The sequence below is a fragment of the Falco rusticolus genome, chromosome 12 (genome assembly GCF_015220075.1).
Source record: "Falco rusticolus isolate bFalRus1 chromosome 12, bFalRus1.pri, whole genome shotgun sequence".
Classification (NCBI taxonomy): Eukaryota; Metazoa; Chordata; class Aves; order Falconiformes; family Falconidae; genus Falco; species Falco rusticolus.
In genome coordinates, this window is record NC_051198.1 from 3063218 (window position 1) to 3082626 (window position 19409).

General features: G+C 40.4%; 2 protein-coding genes and 1 long non-coding RNA gene across 5 annotated transcripts in view; 1 reads left to right on the top strand and 2 right to left on the bottom strand.

Annotated features, from left to right (window-relative positions):
• The window catches only part of VRK2 (VRK serine/threonine kinase 2), a 46324-nt gene extending 27176 nt beyond the window's left edge, over nt 1-19148 (top strand). For 2 of the 3 annotated variants that reach the window (XM_037405022.1, XM_037405023.1), the window contains 6 exons: nt 5989-6109; nt 8650-8708; nt 10537-10718; nt 14763-14936; nt 15246-15422; nt 18446-19148. In XM_037405022.1, the coding sequence (XP_037260919.1) occupies nt 5989-6109; nt 8650-8708; nt 10537-10718; nt 14763-14936; nt 15246-15422; nt 18446-18688 (956 nt within the window). In that variant the 3' untranslated portion in view covers nt 18689-19148. The remainder of the gene's footprint in view (nt 1-5988; nt 6110-8649; nt 8709-10536; nt 10719-14762; nt 14937-15245; nt 15423-18445) is intronic. The other variant, XM_037405021.1, reaches the window with a different exon arrangement.
• LOC119155922 lies at nt 6011-15265 on the bottom strand. Its single transcript, XR_005106919.1, has 4 exons — nt 15180-15265; nt 14377-14469; nt 6922-9366; nt 6011-6096 (listed from the first exon to the last, which is right to left on the bottom strand). It is a non-coding gene; the product is annotated as an uncharacterized LOC119155922 (long non-coding RNA).
• Nucleotides 18673-19409, bottom strand: part of FANCL (FA complementation group L) — a 30378-nt gene continuing 29641 nt past the window's right edge. The window contains exons 13-14 of the mRNA XM_037405024.1: nt 19204-19275; nt 18673-18785 (exon numbers count right to left, since the gene is read on the bottom strand). Of these exons, the coding sequence (XP_037260921.1) occupies nt 18750-18785; nt 19204-19275 (108 nt within the window). The 3' untranslated portion in view covers nt 18673-18749. The remainder of the gene's footprint in view (nt 18786-19203; nt 19276-19409) is intronic.

Below are 19409 nucleotides of genomic sequence, written 5' to 3' on the forward strand. Positions count from 1 at the left end.
CTGGTTTCATCAAGCAAAAGAGTGTGTGCCTGTTTTCATTTTCAGTATTAGGGGAAGGCAGTTCCAGCTATGTTTGATGTCTTTTTTTCAGCCAGTTCTTTGTGCCCCTCACACTGGGTCATTGCAACATGTGCTCCTGGAGGTCCAGCCAAATGCTTGTACACTGTTTGTACAGGGCAATGCAGGCATTGGGCTGATTGTAGGGAAGGCTCTGCAGTTCTTGTTCTTATTTTCCCCACTGGTCTGACAAAACTGTTGCAGTTTGATATTAAGAACATAGCTCGATGCTTGTCCGTTTTTCTTTTTCTTTTATATGCGGGAGTTGACTAGAATATACACGGAGTTCCTTTTGTGAGGAAGGATGTGCAAGAATACAAACACCAATGCCTGGAAACACGCCCTTTCTAAGCCTGCATGGCTTCCAGAGAACAGAGCTCTAAATGGCTCTGGATCAAGAGGTTTATTTGGCATCTGTCCATGTATAGTTAGGATTCAGAGGGAGCCTGCTGGATTTTTTTGTTGGTCAAATGAATTATTGATTTGCTGTAGTTTGGTATGTCTTTCCCAAAGACTGTGTGCAGGACAAACTGTAAATCCTAAAAATAAAAGGAAAATATAACTGGTCTGGCAAAAAATGGGTGGAACTTTGCAGTGTAAAATAAATAAAAAGATATTTTCGTTTCTGAGTGTTTGATTAGAAATATGCGCCCAGCAGAAGATGGAGCAGGAGGTCATTGTAAGTGAAAGAAGAGGGGCTTTTGTGAAGATAAGATTGAACAGGTTCCTATAACCACCTCTGTAAGCTTATTGGGTCCTGCCAAGAATGTCCAGAAGTGGCAAAATAAGATGATGAGCCTCACAACTTTCTAGCAGAACTGATGAGTGTGGCTGGGAATTGGCTGTTTAATTTTGGCTGTTGTTGTTCTCTACGCCATGAGTTCAAAAAGTTAGTGAATCTCACAGCTGCTTGTCAGCCCCTACCTGTCAGCCCCTTACCTCTGTGATTTTTTTTCTGCCACACAGATGTGAAAGAAGAGTAAAACTTCCTGTCCCCACTCTCCTGCCACACGTTCTCCTCGCTGCAAGCTTGGAACATTTTACTTCCAACCAGGTATCTGCACCTCTTGCCACCACTATTTTATCTCCCACTCAGATCTTGTGGTGAAGTTCCCTTGCATCTTCTAAACTTCCCACTGCATAAACGTCTCCCCACCAAATCAGGACCCCAGCCCTCTTCCTTTCAGCACATCCCATTCCACCATCCTGATGATTATTCATTCTCTCTTCATGTTTAGAGGAGAATCCTGCAGCTGGCTGTACTCTTCGATTATGGCTGCAGCAGAGCAAGTGGGGAAACAGGGAGGCTCTGCAGTTACACCCTGCTGGTCCGTGGGTGCATGTAACTGCTTGTTTGCAGGCTGCTGTGCACGTGCCTGCACCCGCACATTAGGCGGTTGTGATTGTCCAGGAAAGCTCTGCTGTTGTGAAGAGGTTTGAGGATCACAGTTTGGGAACTTCTGGCCTTTAAGACCTGCTGGCTCACTGTGTGCTTGTGAGTTTGGCTGCATCAGGACAGCAGCAGTAGCGTTGCTGTTTTTGTGGGCTTTGAAACGAGTTATCCAGCTGCTGTGCTGGGACTGCATCCCATGACTGACAAGAGCCGTGCTGATGTTTGGGCTGGTTGCCAGCTTTGATGCTGCCTTTGAGAGGGTGCGAGTCCTCAGGACTGTGAGGCCAGTATTGTCAGCACGGCACCTCTGTGACTGCCCAAGGCGAGGTCAGTGCTGGAGAGTGACAGTTGTATCCCCCCTGGGAACAACTGCGGGAACTTCTGCCAGTGCTGCAGTATGTTTCGTGCCGAGCAGCTGTATGAGCAGTTGAGTATAGCTGTAAGGTCCAAGTTTAGAAGAGAGCCCATAGCTGGCACCGGACAAGTGGCTTGTCGCCATGTCCCAGACTGAGTTCTCTGGAAGAGCTGTAGTACAGTTGTGGTGAGACCGTGTTTGCACTGGGTTTTTCCTTCCAGCGTTCTGTGGTGGTGGTTATTGTCAGTGAGTACGTCAGCAACATGCCAAGCTAATGGTGCAGAACTGTGTGTGAGGGGAGGGGAGGTTGTTCCTGGCCCCTGCTGACAGTTGCCCTGCCTGAGACTGGATAACTCTGTACAGAATGGCCTCCAAGCATTAACATTCATTGTAAATGTAACTCTATTTGTCTAACCTTTTCCCCGTAGCCACCCGCTCTATTCAGTTAGTCGCTATCCTGCTGCGGTGAACTCTCAGACTGACCAGTATCTTGGGGAAGCAATGCTTCATTAGCAGCCTTTTTTTTTTGTCTTTTCCTTTCCCCTGCCTTTAATAGAGGCACTGATTTTTGACAAGTCTTGTATTTGCCTGTTTTTTTTATCATCTCAATCTTGAACTAAGAAGTTCTATCACTTTTAGTTCATCTATTAAAACATTGTGATGATATATTTTTAACATAATTATATTTCTCCATGGTCATGTTAACACTCCTTTCCTTTATGGGCTTTTGGATTAATGACTGTGGTATGAGTTATATTTGTTTGTGAATTAACATTAATTTGTATGCTGTAATGCCAGTGAGAATTGGAGGTTCTACTGCATGTAGATGCAATATGAGCAACTAAAATGATCCTTTTAATGAAAAGCTTCCAATCTAAAGAAACACTAATGGTGAAATTATAATGTAACAGTGCTAATTAAAAATAATAGAAGAACATTTCATATGTCACTCGTTAGTCTCCTAGATCTTTGCAAAGGCTTGAGAAAGTTAGCTTAACAAGGGCCATAAAGGAAAACTCCCATTTTTACATGAGTTTCAGATGAGTTCCTGGGAGCGGTGTAGTTTTGAGAGCATATTGTGGCCAGTGTGATGTCATTTATGATCTATTTTGAAATAGTAATCTGAATATAAATTAGGGCTCAGATAGCTGCCAAATCCAGTATACAGTGATACATAATGTATTTTCTTCTCAGAGTGAATTGCTTCAGTTATGTTGTTCTGAGTTATCGTTGAATCCTGTGCCTGCGTGTTGAGTATATGGTTGTGGTGTATATAAAACTTGTTGTGGCCTGACTGATTTCATTGACAGGTTGTTAATTCATTAACTTCAGTGGAGTCGTTCCTGATTTATCTTGGCAGGACTGAGGACAGAATCAGGCCTTAAATCTTCAAATTAAAAAATGAAACTATAAAAATACTGTGAAATAAAATGTCACCAACATGTTCTCATTAAATAGTATTTCATCTGAGACTAAGATAATAATAAAAAAAAATCCTGGTGAATAGAAACGCAGAACCCAAATATCTATTACAGAAAAAAAAAAAAAGTTTTTAGTCTACAGAGAAGTAAAGAGAATTTGATTTAAATAAGTACTATTTTGAATGTATGCTCTTGTAGCAGTGACAAGTTATCAAGCAGAATTGTTTTATTTTTTCATGGCTATCACATTTAAAATGAAGCCAGATTGACTTCTCTCAGTTGATGTTTATCAAGAATTCTTGTAAACGTCAATTGTATTAGCAGATTTATTTTTACAAGTAAACATATAGCAGAAACTTATGTATTGGTGCTTTCTTTGGGGTGAAAATTAATTATTCCATTGTTCATAGATAATATTAATTCATTAAAGATTAGTTAGTTGAATACTTTTTTAATAAGAATGTAAATGATTTAGGTTAGCATCTCTAATACAAAGCTGGCAAAAGAGCAGACAGAAAGTATAGGCTAGTACAGTCAAATAATCAAACGCTGACATTTTCATGTGGTTCTATGAAAAACACATGTAAATGTCTTTATGTAGTAACGCTTGCAGTGACCTGGGAGATAAAGTGATATGGGAGTTTACCATCTCTCTGTAAAACATTTCCCCTTTTATTTTTTAGTGATGTATGGCTTCGTTACATGTACTTTTTATTTTTTTTTTTTTTTTATTCCCTAGCTGACTACTTGTTACAGTAAAGTCTTACTTGCACCTATCTCCCTATTTTTGAAGGCATTGCTCTAGTATTAGTCAGGAAATGGCTGGAAGATATCTGCATGTGTGTGAGAGGGTAATTAGTGATGGTCAAACTGTTAACTGCAAAGTAAACTCTACTCTCTGGGGGGACAGTTTTGTCAGAAAATGAGTTGTCCTAGGTGAGCTTCTGAAATCTGTTTGACTTAGCATAGTTTACAGATTCATATCAATTAGTCCCTCAGTGGAAAAAAGTGGTCCATTGTTATTTTGACAATTTTTCTCAGAATGCCACTTTCTGTAGCCCATCTTACACAAGCAGGTGCCAGAAAAGCATTGTGTGAAAACTGGAGGATCTGCAATCAAAAGTGCTGAATTATATGGTTATAATCTGGAATTGCCAGAATGGAAAAAAGGAGTTGAGAACACATGTGTATGAATGGAGTTGTTCCACAGTTAACAGGAGATTTATGGCTGAAGAAATCACTACAGAACAGCAAGTGGTAGAGATTGTGTTTTTATTTTAACATGAGAGCCAAGTCTTGCATTAGGACGTTGCTGAATCTAGTGCAGAAAATAAATGACACCCAAGGGATAGTGTAGCATTCTGTTAGATTGGAGGGCCTTCAATAATCCCGTAGTCTAATAGCAGTTAAGATAAAGAATGTATAAGAACTAATCTTCTGCTTTTACAATAATGTGTGTACGGTAACAAGAAACAGTTATGATGTGTTGGCACCGTAGCTTTTAGCAGATGACTTTTTAAATTAAAAGATAAGTTTGCTGAGTGACTTCCTGGAATTTATTTAATGAAGGCCCATAAAATATGATATCTGTTTACAGCTGAATTAACAGCACTACGCTCAACTACTACTCTTTATGCTAGACAAAAAGTACAAAACCTGCAATCTTCTTTCCTTTCTGGAAAGTGCAAAATCATTTTGGAAAAGCATAAATTCAACTTCTACATCTGCCCATCTTTAATCATGATTGACAATTTCTGTTTCTGCAGATTCCATGTGATCTTGACTTGCAAACTATAGGCTGCAAGTCAAAAGCATATGAAGAAGTATTGCAGCAGTCCTGCTTGTTCAGTTTTTTCAAGTTTGGTTTCCTCTGAAGAGCAGCAAGCCATAGCAGCTCTCTTAGTATTGCGCTTTTTTCCCCTCTTTCTTTTGGAACAGTCAATCTATAGATGAACTTCAGTTTCCTGGTTTTCTCCATATATGATGTTTGGAGATGGGGTTAATTTTTGATGGAGTTATATCTATTGTATTTGTATTCTGTTGCTGGTATATCTGTTTGAGGTACACAGAGTGAGAGTAAATCTGTGAAATAACTTCCTTTCTGGAAGCAGTAGTGGTAAGTTTACACAGGACTTGCTAAACGGCAAGTGTATTTTAGCTTGTGCTACGACTCTCTAAACAAACAGTTTGTGGTACCGCTAAGCAGATGGTTTTGGTGTATAAATGTACACTAGATGGCAGTTTTGTCATATCTTCCAAGTTCAAATAGCTCTGTAGGAGAACAGGAAAGGCCATCAGTGTTTAGTCTGCACTCACAGGGTCCCTGCATGACCAATGTGGACCCCATGGACTTCCTGGAACATGTGTTAGCAATTTAGCAGCAGACATTTATTTCTTTGTTTTACTGCTTGGCTCTTTGAGAAAGTGTTGGTACTCAGTTATGGGCTGTCTGGATCATGTCAGAGGCCATGGGGATCAAGTCCATGTGACAGGCCAGACTGAGGAAGGATGAAGTTGGAGGAGGTGAGGAAACTGACCCTTACTTCAACAGTAACAAGTCACTGCCTGTCTGTGGACTGTGGCCAAATGCCGGGGCGTTTTAGGTCTAATACAGCTGAATAAACAAAACACTTTGCCCATTTGGCTTTTTCATATTTCATCAACACTAGTTCAATCAAAGTCTTTTCTATTTCCTAAGAAGAGGTTCTTATTCTTCATCTTTTTCTTTTTTTTCTCTTCCCCACTCCCTCCCCCCATTTTAGCCCCATCCAGACGAGGTGACCTTGAAATCCTTGGCTACTGCATGCTGCAATGGTTATGTGGGAAGCTGCCCTGGGAACAGAACCTGAAGGACCCTGAGGCTGTCCAGGCTGCGAAAACAAAGTAAAAAATATGACACCACACACATGTACACCTCTGCACATGTATACCACCCTAGAACCCTGCAACGTCCTCATCACTTTACAAAACAGGTCTGAAAATGACAGCTTCACATGCTGTAGAATAGCATCTTTTGAGAAAACTAAAACAATTTTCCTTAATTAACAGGGATGTTAGAAGCGGTTTAAAATGTGACCTCTTATGTGCATGTATACCTTCTTCCACATGTTTATGTATGTACTGCTGTACAGAGATGATAAATTCAAACGCACAGTACACACATTTTTGTGCTGTGTATTTTTTAAACTTTCTTTTTTCTTAAAGAAAACATTTGTGAATAAGTGCAGGCCTTACTGCACATACATAAGGTTGCTCTGTGTGTCCATTAAACTTCATGGGGGCTTTGTAGAGACTATAGTGCAAATATCTCTTGAAAGTTTTTCCACACGTGCATTCAATTTATTTAACTTTCTGTATGATCCTATTTTTCAGATGTTTTTCTGTAGGTTTTTAATGTTATATAAGCCTACTGCCATTACAAACAATTAAATACCAAAATATTAAGGAACTTGATTAAAATCTTTCCTTTTTCCCAGCATGACTCATTAAGAGCTTACTAAAGCAACAGAGTGTATTAGTGTTTTCTTTCTCTGCTTTCACAGTTGGGACTTGAGAGAGTTAATTGCATGTGGTACAGTGTAGCCTGTAGAAGCCTATACAGAAGAGTAGTTACCCATAAATGTAACATCACAATTGGAGAAGGCAGCAAACTTTTAAGTAGGGCAAGTCACAACAGAGGTACACAATAGGGATACCTGATCCGCAGAAATCAATCTGCAAATGCAGTGTGGCATCGGCTCTCAACAGAGAAAAAGGTTAGCCTGCAGACTGTGGATAATACAGATTGCATCTGTAAATGTTGACATCGTATGTTATGTTTAATATTTCTCCTTTAGAAGTTCTGATCATTACACAACCCCCTGCAAGGTAACACTTATACAATTCAATGTTAAATCAATTTAATCAATCAAGCTGCTTCACTAATTCTTCTCTTGTGGTTAACCCTTAGATTGCTAGCATTTTCAGGATGCCGAGCAAACAGATGCTTCAAGGAAATGCACAGAAAATGATACAGATTCCATTTATCAGAAATATCCTATTAGTCTAAGGAATTACGTTCTTGATATTGGGTAACTCGCTCAGGTCACCCCCTTTTATTTATCTTAATTTTCAGTGCCTATACTGTTTTCAAAGGCCAGAAATAGACATCTGCATATATGTGTGTATCCAGTTGCTTGTAAGTTAGTAAGTATGTTAAGCAGCAGAGCTGAATCGCTTGTGAGTGTGCCAGTCCTTGGCTGCAGCCTGTGATGGTGAGGAAGAAGGAGCTGGCCCCGGAAGGTGGGGTGCAGCTGGAAGGCAGCAGCTGGAGCAGAAACTCCAACCCTCATCCTCTCATCTCTTCACTACCAGCTTATAGCCTTTCATGCCCAGTAATGCTGGGGCAATGAGGCAACTCTGCCAAAGCTCTGGCCACTGGTAAGGGGATGCTGAAGGACTGCTGGTATGTTTTAATTTTGAAATGTTTGTGCCATGCCATAACTGGAGGAGAGACTCCATCAGAATTGGAATTGAAGATAGATTACAGGAATGTTTATGTGTATATGTTTCATTTCCCTTATTTCTGATACTAAACAACAAATCACTGAATTGAAGGTTATTCGTTTGCGTACCCTAACTTTATGCATTTGAGAACATATCCTATTACTGGTGGAGCTTTATGGGTCCTTTAAACAAAAAAACCAAAAAATTGATTCTTTAACAATATTAACAGCTAGACTGAACTAATGGATTTCACTTACTCAGGGCAAGGGGGCTTGTGCAGCTGCAGGTTCCTACAGGTGCTAGGAAATCATCCTGGTTCATGCCTGCATGAAGATCAGAGCCGGCCTTACTTCATCTGATTTTAGGGTGTCATCAGTTCTGAGCTCCAGCGTCCTTTGGTATTTATGTGTCTGGATAGACAGAAAGTACACCTGTGGCCCCTGCCTTTCAGTTTATGAAGTGCATGGGACTTTAGGTCATTTAACCTCCCTCTCCCCTTTTGATCCTGCTGTGCCTGCTTGTAATTTTGACAGCCATCACCCAGCTGCCCGTGAGCTACATGGCAAAAAGAACCTGATGCTAAGCTACTAGTAGGCAGGCCAGAACTGCTTCATAAATTCCGAAATACAAATATTAATCATTAAGCTGAAATCAGAACAAGCCATTTCATTTCAAAGGATTTTTCTTTTTTTTTGCAAAGAAAAACTTAAAGTGCAGTCTTAGCTGAAAGCCTGGTCTTGGTGCAATTGGCAGTCTCCAAAGAGTTAAAAATGTAGCTGGTAAGAAAAGATTTTGTTTTAAAAGCAGTCCTGTGAATCATTAGCTATCCCGGAGGTCCACTCCCTTTGGAATTGAGACTTGCTGTCTTCCTAAATCCCAGTTGAAGAATCACCTGCTCCAAAACCACATTAAATTGTTGCACTCTCATGTTTTTTCAGACTTATGGATGAGCTCCCAGATTCAGTGATGGAATGGGATTCTTCTGGAAGCAGCTGTAGTAAGTGTACTTGCACTATGTAACGCATAGCTGTTCAGCCTGTTAACAAAAAATACTTAATGTCTCACTCTGTTTGGGGAAGCAGAAGATAAGTAAAAGTAACACAAATTTAACAAAGTCGTTAAGAATTAAATGCAACTGCTAAGTTTTGCACCTTAAGGCAGATGCCTTCACCGGGCCTGAGTCCATGCAGTGTGATGGGGCTCAGGTCTAAGGGCAAACTATAGTGTGCAAACAGAAGTCATCTTTGAATTAACCCCTTGAAGTCAAGCCTGTGTGAAAATACAGTGGATAATACCCTTATGCATACCTATCCCACAGAATAATTCAATCTGCAATATCTGCATTTAGCTGATAATGCAGTAGTTCTGTAATACTCACCATTAGGTGATACGTCACGCTCGTTAATTCAGGGTGCGATTTAATTGAACTAATATTTCTGACTTCAGTGGAACTGGATCAGGCCCTTCATGTACAAGCTTATTATATTTTCATCACTTTTAGCTCAAAGGCTTGTTTGCTGCAAGGGCAGAAAGTAAACTTCTGGATGCTGTCGGATGCTGGTCACTCTGTAATAAATGATTCTTGATGCTCACCGATACAGGATACTCGGGATACTTCATGCTTTTATTGCAGGAACTCTTTTTCTGCTGCTTTCCTGCATTATCCCGTAAACAAGCACTAAGTAGATGAAACGGACATTGAGGGCTAAATTTCCAACCCTGGTGTGTGGTAGCATAAAAATCTTGATCGGTCTCATCTGTGATGTATACCACATAGTGACATAAGGGATCTTAGCCGTATGTAATCCAAGGTGTTAGGAAGCAGTGCCTATCTTAGCAACAGAAGTGGCTGTTAGTATGGCAACAGTAGGCAACTGCCTACAAGAGGTTTAGTGCTTAGTATTCGGACTTTAAAAAAGCAAATGAATGGACGGTTTGTCTTGTCATATGTATTTTTCTTCACCGAAATACAAAAGTAAGCCAGGGAAAACACCAAACTTCCTTCAAAGGTCAGTATCTATTTCTGATTTATTCACTTATTTTCATAGCATTTAGGTATTGGAATTATTGGAATGCATTATGTATTACATAGAATATATTCGTGATGTGTATACATATTTAATAAATATTTACTCCTGGGATTTTACCAGATGCTAATCTGGTGTAGTACTCCAGTTTTAGGATGCACTTGGGTCTTCAACTGAAAAGTTTTATCCCCCTCATATGTTTTTCCTAACAGCATTATTTCTGCCCATTCAGTGGTTTCCCTGCTTCTAGAACCAATGAATAATGATAGCAAAATAATACTGCTCTTAAGACTGGTTTAGGATGCAATCTCAAAACCAGTATTTGCCCAAGTATTACAGGTGAAAAAGAAAAAAAAAAAAAGATGCTTTTTCCCAAAGCATTGAAAATATAACATCTGTGCAGATTAAAATAGTGTTGTTGAGAGTAGTTAGTATTTAAAGGGGTATTATGATCTGTCAAATAGAAAATACTTCTGTCTTGCACAGAGCTATCAGTATTTGTTGATAAAGTATTTTGATTAATTTTTATACTTAGCTAGCTTTTGGTACTGCACGAATTAGTGCATGTCTGTAATGAGAGACAGCACTTAAGGGTTTGCTTGTTTATCCAAGTCAATCTTTTCCTTTTCTCATCTCAAAAGGACAAGATATTGTCAGTTCTGTGTTTTGAGTGTGTCTTCAGCTGAAATTGTGTCATCTCGTCTGGCAATGTTGTATTGGCATCCATTTTGGAATTAAATTCTTTCTGAAGTTCTAGGTCTACACCAAGTGAAATTTGCATTAAAATATGCTCTACAGGTGAAGTATCCAAGTTTTTGGCATGTGTGTGTGGCTTAGCTTATGATGAGAAGCCAAAGTATCAAGTGCTCAAGAAAATCCTGCTGGATGGACTGGAGTCAAGTGGAACTCGCTACGATGGCCCTCTGGAATTTTCCGCTGCAGCGTGCACACGAAACCACCGTGCTGCCAAAACGTCAAAAGTAAGACAGACAGTTCTGATTTTATTTCTGACATCTTCTGCTTGGTTGTTGCCTTTTCTTTTGTAGAAGAGGAAATAGTTTTAGATCTCAAAATGAGACTGACACAGCAGTTCTTTTGCCTTAAATACACCATGTTTGTTAATTCCTGTTTCCCCTGCCTTTGCAAAAAAGTGGGATGTCAACCCTTAAGGAGGAAGAACTGTCATGAGTCCTTTTGACCTACAGCCTCTCACTTCAAAGTGGTAGGTCTGAGGAGAATGATTTACTTTCAGGAATAATGGGGAAGTCAAGGACTTTGTTCACTAACATCTTGAAGACGAGCCTGAATGCCAGGTTTTTCCTTCGTTCCAGATTAAAAGCAAAGTTACCTTTATTAGTGAAAGCATTTAATTCATTTTCTCGCTTTCAAACTGTTCTTTGTCATTTGCCTTTATACTCCTGCAGCCACTAATGTGGAGGAGTTGTTATTCTGGGATTTATCAGTGTTACTGGCACACGGTGCTATGTGATGCGCTAACACAGAATTTTAAAAGTGACAGCGATCGTGTTGTATTTTCCTATTTCACTTTTAAGTCTGAAACTATACAGCTAATAAACCCATGTTTTGATAAGTGGAGATTGAGGCAGTTAGCAGTCTTACTGGACTCGCTGTGAAATGTCAGTCCTCCCACAGCTCTGCCTCGAAACTCCCCGTATGCAAAAGCCCCGTTTCTGTCCCTGGTGCCTGTGCAATAAGGCAGGGTCAGGGTACCATTCATTTTTAATATTTCTGGTGAACTTTGGACCATCGTAAGTGTACGTGAGCCAAGAATGCAGGATGCAAACTAATGTGACTGATAGGCTGCTAGATGAATGGTGATTCAAGTATCAGTGCACAGATGGTTCTGATTTGCTGAGTTTTGTAGCTGCTGCAACTGAAGACATAAAATATCCTTCTAGTCATAAATTAGCTCTTTGGAAGCAAAACCTTGGCACCAGAGCTTTACAACCTTCAATTAGTAGGGAAAGAAGTATTTGAATGACTGTGGTATTGACATCTGTAGGCCTGCATAGTAATCATTCCTAATAGAAGAGAATATCTGTTTGAGGGGGTTTTGCATGGCTAATTAACCACCAGTGAGAATATGTAATTTTTTCATGATCTCCTGATTGTCACCTTTCTCTCATGATACAATTACATTTTATTGTAGCAAGTGCCTCACAAACCAATTGTCAGCACTATTTACGTATTATGGAAGGCAGAACAAAAGTTCATGTTTAATAAAAAGGCGCTGGGTTTTGATCTTGGTAATTACAGATACTTATTTTAGCAATTTTATTGACTTTACTGTTTTTATCACACTTTTTTCTTCTAACCAGCCCAAAAGCTATTTCAGTGACAGTACTTATTTTGCTATGATGGTGACCGCTTTTTCCTCACTAATTTGAACAGCTTTTTTTAACTTTGTACTGTTTTCTGAACTGAATTGAAATACGAGTTAGCTGTTAACTCATCTCCAGCTGATCTTGTTGGATCTCTGGTTGACAAGAGTCTTTGATTTCTTAGACTCAGATACTGAATAGTAAATCTATTTTCTTCTTCTTCTTGCCTGGCCTAAGACTTGACAGTATACTGGCATAAAAGATGATCCTGACCTTCCAAGCTGTAAAAGCTGCTGTAGCACTTGCTATTTGCAAGTGCACAACCCCACTGAAAAATCCATGAATGAGGAGTGTCAGTTATCGCCACTCTCGTGCCGTAGGACTAAGCAGAATTGGTTTTGATGGCCAAGAACAAGATCAGAGAGAGAGAGAGCATGTCTGCATATTACTAAATCTTGGCACCTGTCATCACTTTTTCAGAGAAATTTTTAGCGTTGAGTGTCTTGCTTCTTGAACAGTAAGAATACGAGCACTGCTCCCATGATCACCTATTTTTTACTTATGTTTCTTCAGCCAGTTCTGCTGCTTATGCGCACACGTTCCCTGTAATAATCGCTGCAAAACAGCTGCAGAAAGGAAATTTCTAGGGTTATTCAAAGGAGTTAAGGAGTACTTAAATAGAAGTAGAGAGAGCAGGTAATGGAACTTTCTGTAAATGTACTGCTATTTTCAGAAAATCTGATTTTTCAGCCCGTGGTTAGCAGCTGTGGAGGACATTCAAGGCCCGGTGCACTTTGGTGTTACAGTCCTGACAAAGTGTTCGATGACAGACAGGCACTTCCCACTGCATCTCTTCACGGCACTGTCAGTAGTTATCCTAGGTCTGGATCTTTTCATCTCTGTATTCCCTTTCCACCTCTCCTTTTATTCACCAAACACTCCTCCCATTAAAGAGGCAACCTGAGAATAGTGGGAGCCACTACACACAAGCCACTGTCTCCTCACTTCTTGCTTATAAGCAGAATCTGACTCCACGTGACCTGTTTGATTCCACCTGTACCAGTTTGGTACACAGGAAAGAGGGGGGTTTGGGTTAATTCCTTTCTGAATTAACTACTTCTGAACTACTACTGAAGACCAGTGGACACCCGTAAGTACCAGCCAGGGGCTCCTGTAACGCTAGCTCCTTGAAGCTTCGTGATGTGAAGAGGAATTGCTACGGAATGTGAATTTGAAGATGTGGGTCCCTGCATAGTACTAATCTTGCAATGACATAAAAAGCGTAACAGTGGCTTTGAATTGAACATCCTGGTTCTTTGTTTCAATTCCACAACTAACAGAGGTGATAAAATATTGTGTTGATTCTCAAATTTGCTCACCCCAGTTTTTAGCACTGGATAACTATTTTCAGCTTTTTCACCTACACTACAGCCAAAGTGCTAGTGGTAGGGCCAAGTGAAGTATGGCGAGGCTAGCTGATGACTTGCTAGGCTTTGTAGATTTTATATTAAATAATTACATCACTGTAGTTTTTTCATCGTATGGAGTATGGTAATTGTTAGGCATAAAAGTAAGTATTTTCACAAGTGCTGCTAAGTCCGGTTTTGAAAGCGATGCAGTCAGTTAAGGCACGCGTATGTTGTGCAGATGGCAGAGTTCGCTGCGTGGCGCTGTGCGGTGCTGTGGTGCAGAGAAAACAGCTCGGGCCCCCGCACTGGGGTAAGCACTGAGCCTCCCCTGTGCAGCTCCACTTCTCGGGGCTCTCGAGAGTGTTACGTCCTGAGGCAGACTGACTGAAACTACTTGGCGTTGCTGTTCAGAACAGATACACCTTTACCTTTCCAAGCATTAGTAATTTTCACAGAACTTAACTATGGATTACATTCTTAAAAGGTGTTTTGGTTTAAACAATGTACGAAGTGCCTCCTGGCAATTTCAGCGGTATTTAGTTTGTGCAGTTTCTATCTCCTGTATTTAATTTGCAGTATAAAAAAGCAGCCCATTATTTCTTTTTTAGCTGCTATATTCAGATGCAGCTGCTGCGTAGAGGACCATATGCAAACATTACAGTTACAGAGTTATTAGTGTGCCAGAAGTACCAAAGGCATGTGGCATAGAGCCTGTGTTTGGGCTACATTTGTCTTCCAAGTTACAAAAGCCAAACCCAGACATCATTTGATACGTAGTGCTTGGAGCAGCGCTGAAAAAAACTTGCATTAACTCATGCAACTACTCCCCGTGTATTGCCTGTTTACCTTTTAGAAGACTGTAAAAGAATATAAGCCTTAACACTTACATTAGACTACCAGAGTCACAAGACTCGGTGATTATCTTCCTTGAGAGTTTGGCATTTGACTCGGTCCAGTGATACAAAATGCACTCGGCTCTACTTGTAATGAAACGAACAGTGACTTACTGGCATCGTTCCCGCTACAGGTTATTAGTGAACGTTTTGAAATGTATAACTGAAGTTAATTTTATAGGATACTTCCCAAATACAGCACAGCTCTAACTTTGTACTGTTTGAAGATGACATTTATTAATAATTAAAATGCTGAAAACAATTCTTTTGAGAAACATAAAAGCTTACTCTCATTCTCTGCTCTCTGTACTGGAGATGGAACATTTTTCTTTTTGAAATACTTTTTTTAACTAACAAAATTGCTCATTGTACATCAACAGGTTTGCATACCAAAGCCTATGCCAAAACCAGTTCAGCAGAAGCAAAAGGCGGCAGAAGGTGAAGAATACATCTGTCACAACAACGCCTGTACCAGGGCCACAGGCAAACAACTCCAAGATGAAGAAAAGCCAAGTAAATTAAACAGGATGCTTCCCCACACAGAGCCTCAGCAGGTGAGGGCCGGGCACTGCAGGAACGCATGGCACCTCCTGGGAGTTTGCTCTCTTAGCTCACCGTCTGCCTTTTGAAAAAAGCAAACACTACCTCACAAACTCCAAAGCTGGCATGTGCTTACAGGCTCCTATTACTCCAAACATAAAACTCTACGAGTTTCTTGTAAGGGCAGGGAGCAAGTGCAAAGAGGGCACTGCCCTTTCCTGCCTCAGACCTGACAGGCCCACCTATCGCGACGGTACCTGTGATTATCTTGAACGTTACTGGTTTCTCTGCAGCATCCCAGCTTACTGTCTCTCCATTAACAGGTTCACTTCCCGAAGCCTTCACCGAAACCGCTGCAACAGAAGCCAAGCAAGGTGGAAGAGGAAGGACACACCTGCCTCAGCAGGCCCCACACTCGGGTAACCCGCCGGCAGCTCCAGCCACAAGAGAAGCCCGTTGACTTTTACACTGCGGTTCAGGAGCCCGACCGCCCACAAAAGGTGAGGCTGGTGTTACATGAGAAGAGTCCTGGCACCCTCTGAAAGCATCAGCTTTCCCAAAAAGAAGTCTTTAAAATAAAACAAAGCCTGAACTAAGTGTATGCAGACTAGATGCTTGCCTGCTCATGGTCTTAGCAAACCAGCACTTCAGGTTCTTTACGGTTTAGCAGTAAAGCCCTGCGTTTTGAGTACGGCACTGGTGGGCAGATCAGTGTTGGGAAATGACAACTCCCTTTGTGGACCCCACTGTTTTCCTGGTAGAAACTTAACTTCAGTAGTTTCCTTTTCTACATAGTGGGAAATAGCACTCTTTAATTATAAAGTTCTTAAATTCTCACCTTTTAATCTGAGGATTTCAATAGTTAAATCATTTCAAATATTATTGGTAATTTACTGCATAAAAGGGTTGAATGAATGTATTCAGTCTTACTCTTCAACTGTACATTAAAAAATTGATGAAAAAATTAATCAAGGTTTTAGTAAAAATAATGCAGAATAAAATACATCTTAGTAATCACTCTGTGCTCCTTTTCTGTGGAGTTTTAAGTGTGTTTCAACAAAGAGATTCTACCGTTTTTCTTTCATATAAAAAAATAACTCTGTAAATGAGGACAATTTCTAATAAACACAAAAACGCAACTTTAAAGACAGCTTTATAATTAATCCAAAATTCTTTGATTCAAGCAGTCTGCTGATCACTGCCTGGAGACTCCGGTACAAGCTAGGAGAGTAAAGCAGAAAAAGCACAGCTGTACCTGAGAGCATCAGGCAGTAAAGTGGTGAGCAGAACAATTTTTGGTGATGTTTGGCTGACGGCAAGGTAGACAGCTTCTGATGCGTCTCGGGAGTCCTCAGTGACTCTAAGTAGCAAATGCAGCTTTGCAACATGAAGATATTCCAGCACCACTTCCTAGTCCTCAAATGTAAAATTTAAAATATATTAGCAAAAAAACCCCCCACAAACCACTGAACAGTAAATCACCTCCTTCCTGTGTATTTTGTGTAAAAGCAACTGCAGTCCTAAGAAAGAAGTAGCTATGGAAAGAGAGCCACATTTAGGTTTCCAACATGATGGGGGGGGGGGGGGGGGGGGGAGGGGAGGAATCATGCTGGAGTAACTTCCCCTGTTCACGTGAACAGCAAGTGCACAGGGTGGAGTATAGATCTTGACACCAGAGAGTAACTTGGGGATCTGTGTTTACTTCCTTTTTGGAGGAGGAAAGGAAAATTACATTTTTATAAAACAGGGACCAATTACCGGTCTGGTATTTAGATTATATTTGTGTTTTCATTTGGTCTCTTTAAAGAAAGAGCTGCTATTCCAATATGATTATTCTGCATAGCTGCAGCACTGTTAGTTTGGTGGAGTATCCTGTGTTAACAGGGGAGAGCTAAAACAGGTGTCAGATAACATTTAAGATATTCAAACGAGAAACCAGAGAAGGAAAAAAGGCAGGATTGTATTCGTTCCATTTTGCAGACTTCCTCTCACTCCCTTTCACATAATTTAGGAGACTGGTAAAGGAAAGCTGTATATTTTAGAAATTATTATTATATGTATTTATATATATACACACACAAACTATAACTTGGAAATTTTAGAGCACTAAGGTTATGAAAATTCGGGAGGATTCTTCAGGCACAAAAGCGGGGAAAAACCCCAGCGGTTTGGGGGGGAACTGGAGTGGTGTGAGACTGCCACGCGTTCTCCCGAGCGCGGTTCCAAGCACTGTGGTTAGGCAGCTGCCTGGAGCAGTTAACTGTGGTCACCTCCCCGTCACCTGGCCGGGATGGCCACCCTGTTGTTGTTAACAGAAGAGGCCGTTAAGGGTCTGAATACAGAACTAGGAGGGAAGGTTCTTGCTCCTTGGTTTGTCTTTTGGGGAAGTAAATTCAGAAAAAACATCAATTGGCTGGGACAATGAATGAACGAGCGGGCTGGCCCAGTGAGATGCTCCTGGAAAGCAGTTACACTTCAGGTATAAATTAAAAGGAGAAACATTTTTATGCTGAAAGGGGAACACCTGGCTGATGGGAGCAGGATGTGTGTGAGAGACAGGACAGCTAATAAACTGGGAAGAGAGAAAGAAGTAACATCTAGAAAATAATATCGAAACAACAAAAAGCAGAGAAGAAAACCCTCTGAGCTGCCTTTGTGGCGGACAGAACAGCACCTTTCTATCAGATGGGGCCCATATGTAATCAAGAGCAAAGAAACAGGTATGCCTGTCACTAATTTGAAAGAGGAATAAAACAGGAAGACAGACAAGGAACTACAATTTAGGTTATTAGTTTTCTCCAAGAAAACGATACTACTAGGGTTGAAATTGAGTGGGACATACTGTAAAGCTAACAGCCTGTGAATGGGGGCACAGAAAGGAAGCCAAAAGTGACATTTTTTTCTAAGAGACAGTGGAAAATACGGTCAAGCCCTGAATATATGAGAAACAGATTGGCAGTGTTTGGGGATTCCTTTCAGAGATGGAGACCAGCAAGGTAAGGTGAGGATGACAGTGCTGCTGGAGCCCTACACCCGCCCCCTCCAGCCACAACAAACCCCGGCTACTAGCACATTGCTGCTGTCTGTGATCAATCACGGTGAAATGCAAAAACTTGTACAAACTAAAATGGCAAATCAAACTCCAGAGTAATGTCTAGGGTTTCCAGGCTGAAACTTTACTGGCAAGAACACATAAAGACTTCTAAAATTAACATTTTTTGAAACAAGTTATAGAAGAATTTCAGCTGTTGACTTCAGCAATGAAGAGTATGTCTCTTTAGGTGTTTAATCATACCTAATGTTATACACTTACTGTATACAATATACTTATACCTGCTTATCCCAGAGAGGGAGAGGTATGTACACACACACATGCCAGAGCTAAGACTTGGTAAGTTTTGTATTGCTTTCTCTCTAGGATAACTTAAATACCTAGATGTCATCTCTGATATCTCTGTTTTTCCAATTCACATCTTAGTTATTCAATATTAAGTTCATTATTACTATTTTTTTTCCCCTGCAGAAAGACGCTGCAAGAGAACCACCACCATTCAACCCCCCAGGAACATTCTTAGAACCCCAAAAGAAACAAGATCAACCCTTAGCTACAGATCATCCAGGATCATTAGAAGAAACCAGTTCTGACATCATCCGTCCTTCTCTCGCTCTCCTATTTAGGCTTGCATTTACTGATGAAACATACCACTACAGTATAGCTATACTTGTACTTCTGCCACTAATACTACTTTCCTTGTATTTGCTTTGATGTCACTGTGTCCACGCCTTCAGTGTAAGTGCAGCGGTGTTCCCAGCACGCAGGTTTTTTCTCAGAGTTTCTTCGTTGAAGATTTCAGTGTCAGGGGCTTGAAAAAGATTATTATTTTTTTTGTAAACAAGACTGTCAATACCTATCTCTTACAGGCAAGTTCTCTTAAATTTCCCAGATGTGTAGTGCATACATAAGCATTGAGTAAGCTATTTGTACAAGGCAGTTTTGTATTACAAATGTTTGGATTCATTTTTATTTTTTTTTAACTGGACCTTTGCTACAATATTAAAAAAGTATAATTTAGTTACATGGACACCAGTACGTGGATAACTGGCATGCAGCCATCTTTACACTGTTTCAGAAAACTTTAGTTAAATACTGATGCATTAAATGCATGGGAATTTAAAGTCTTCCTCTTTTTAATTCCAACATTTAAAGGGAAGATAGTAGCCTCAAATTCTGTTTTTTTTTTAAAAAAAACTGTTACAATCATTGTCGCTGGCTTTCCTTACCTTGTTACAATACGGGCATTCACCAAAGATGACGTTAAAACTCTGCCTGCTTGAAGGAAGACCTTGTAGCCACTGGAATAGAAGGAAGTGGATTAAAATTCACATTCATTTCGTATTGAATTTAAGAACAATCTGTTCTCCCAGGTGGTTTTCAAAAGATCAACATCTGGCAGTGGCGTGGGTCACATCAGTCTGTGTACACACAG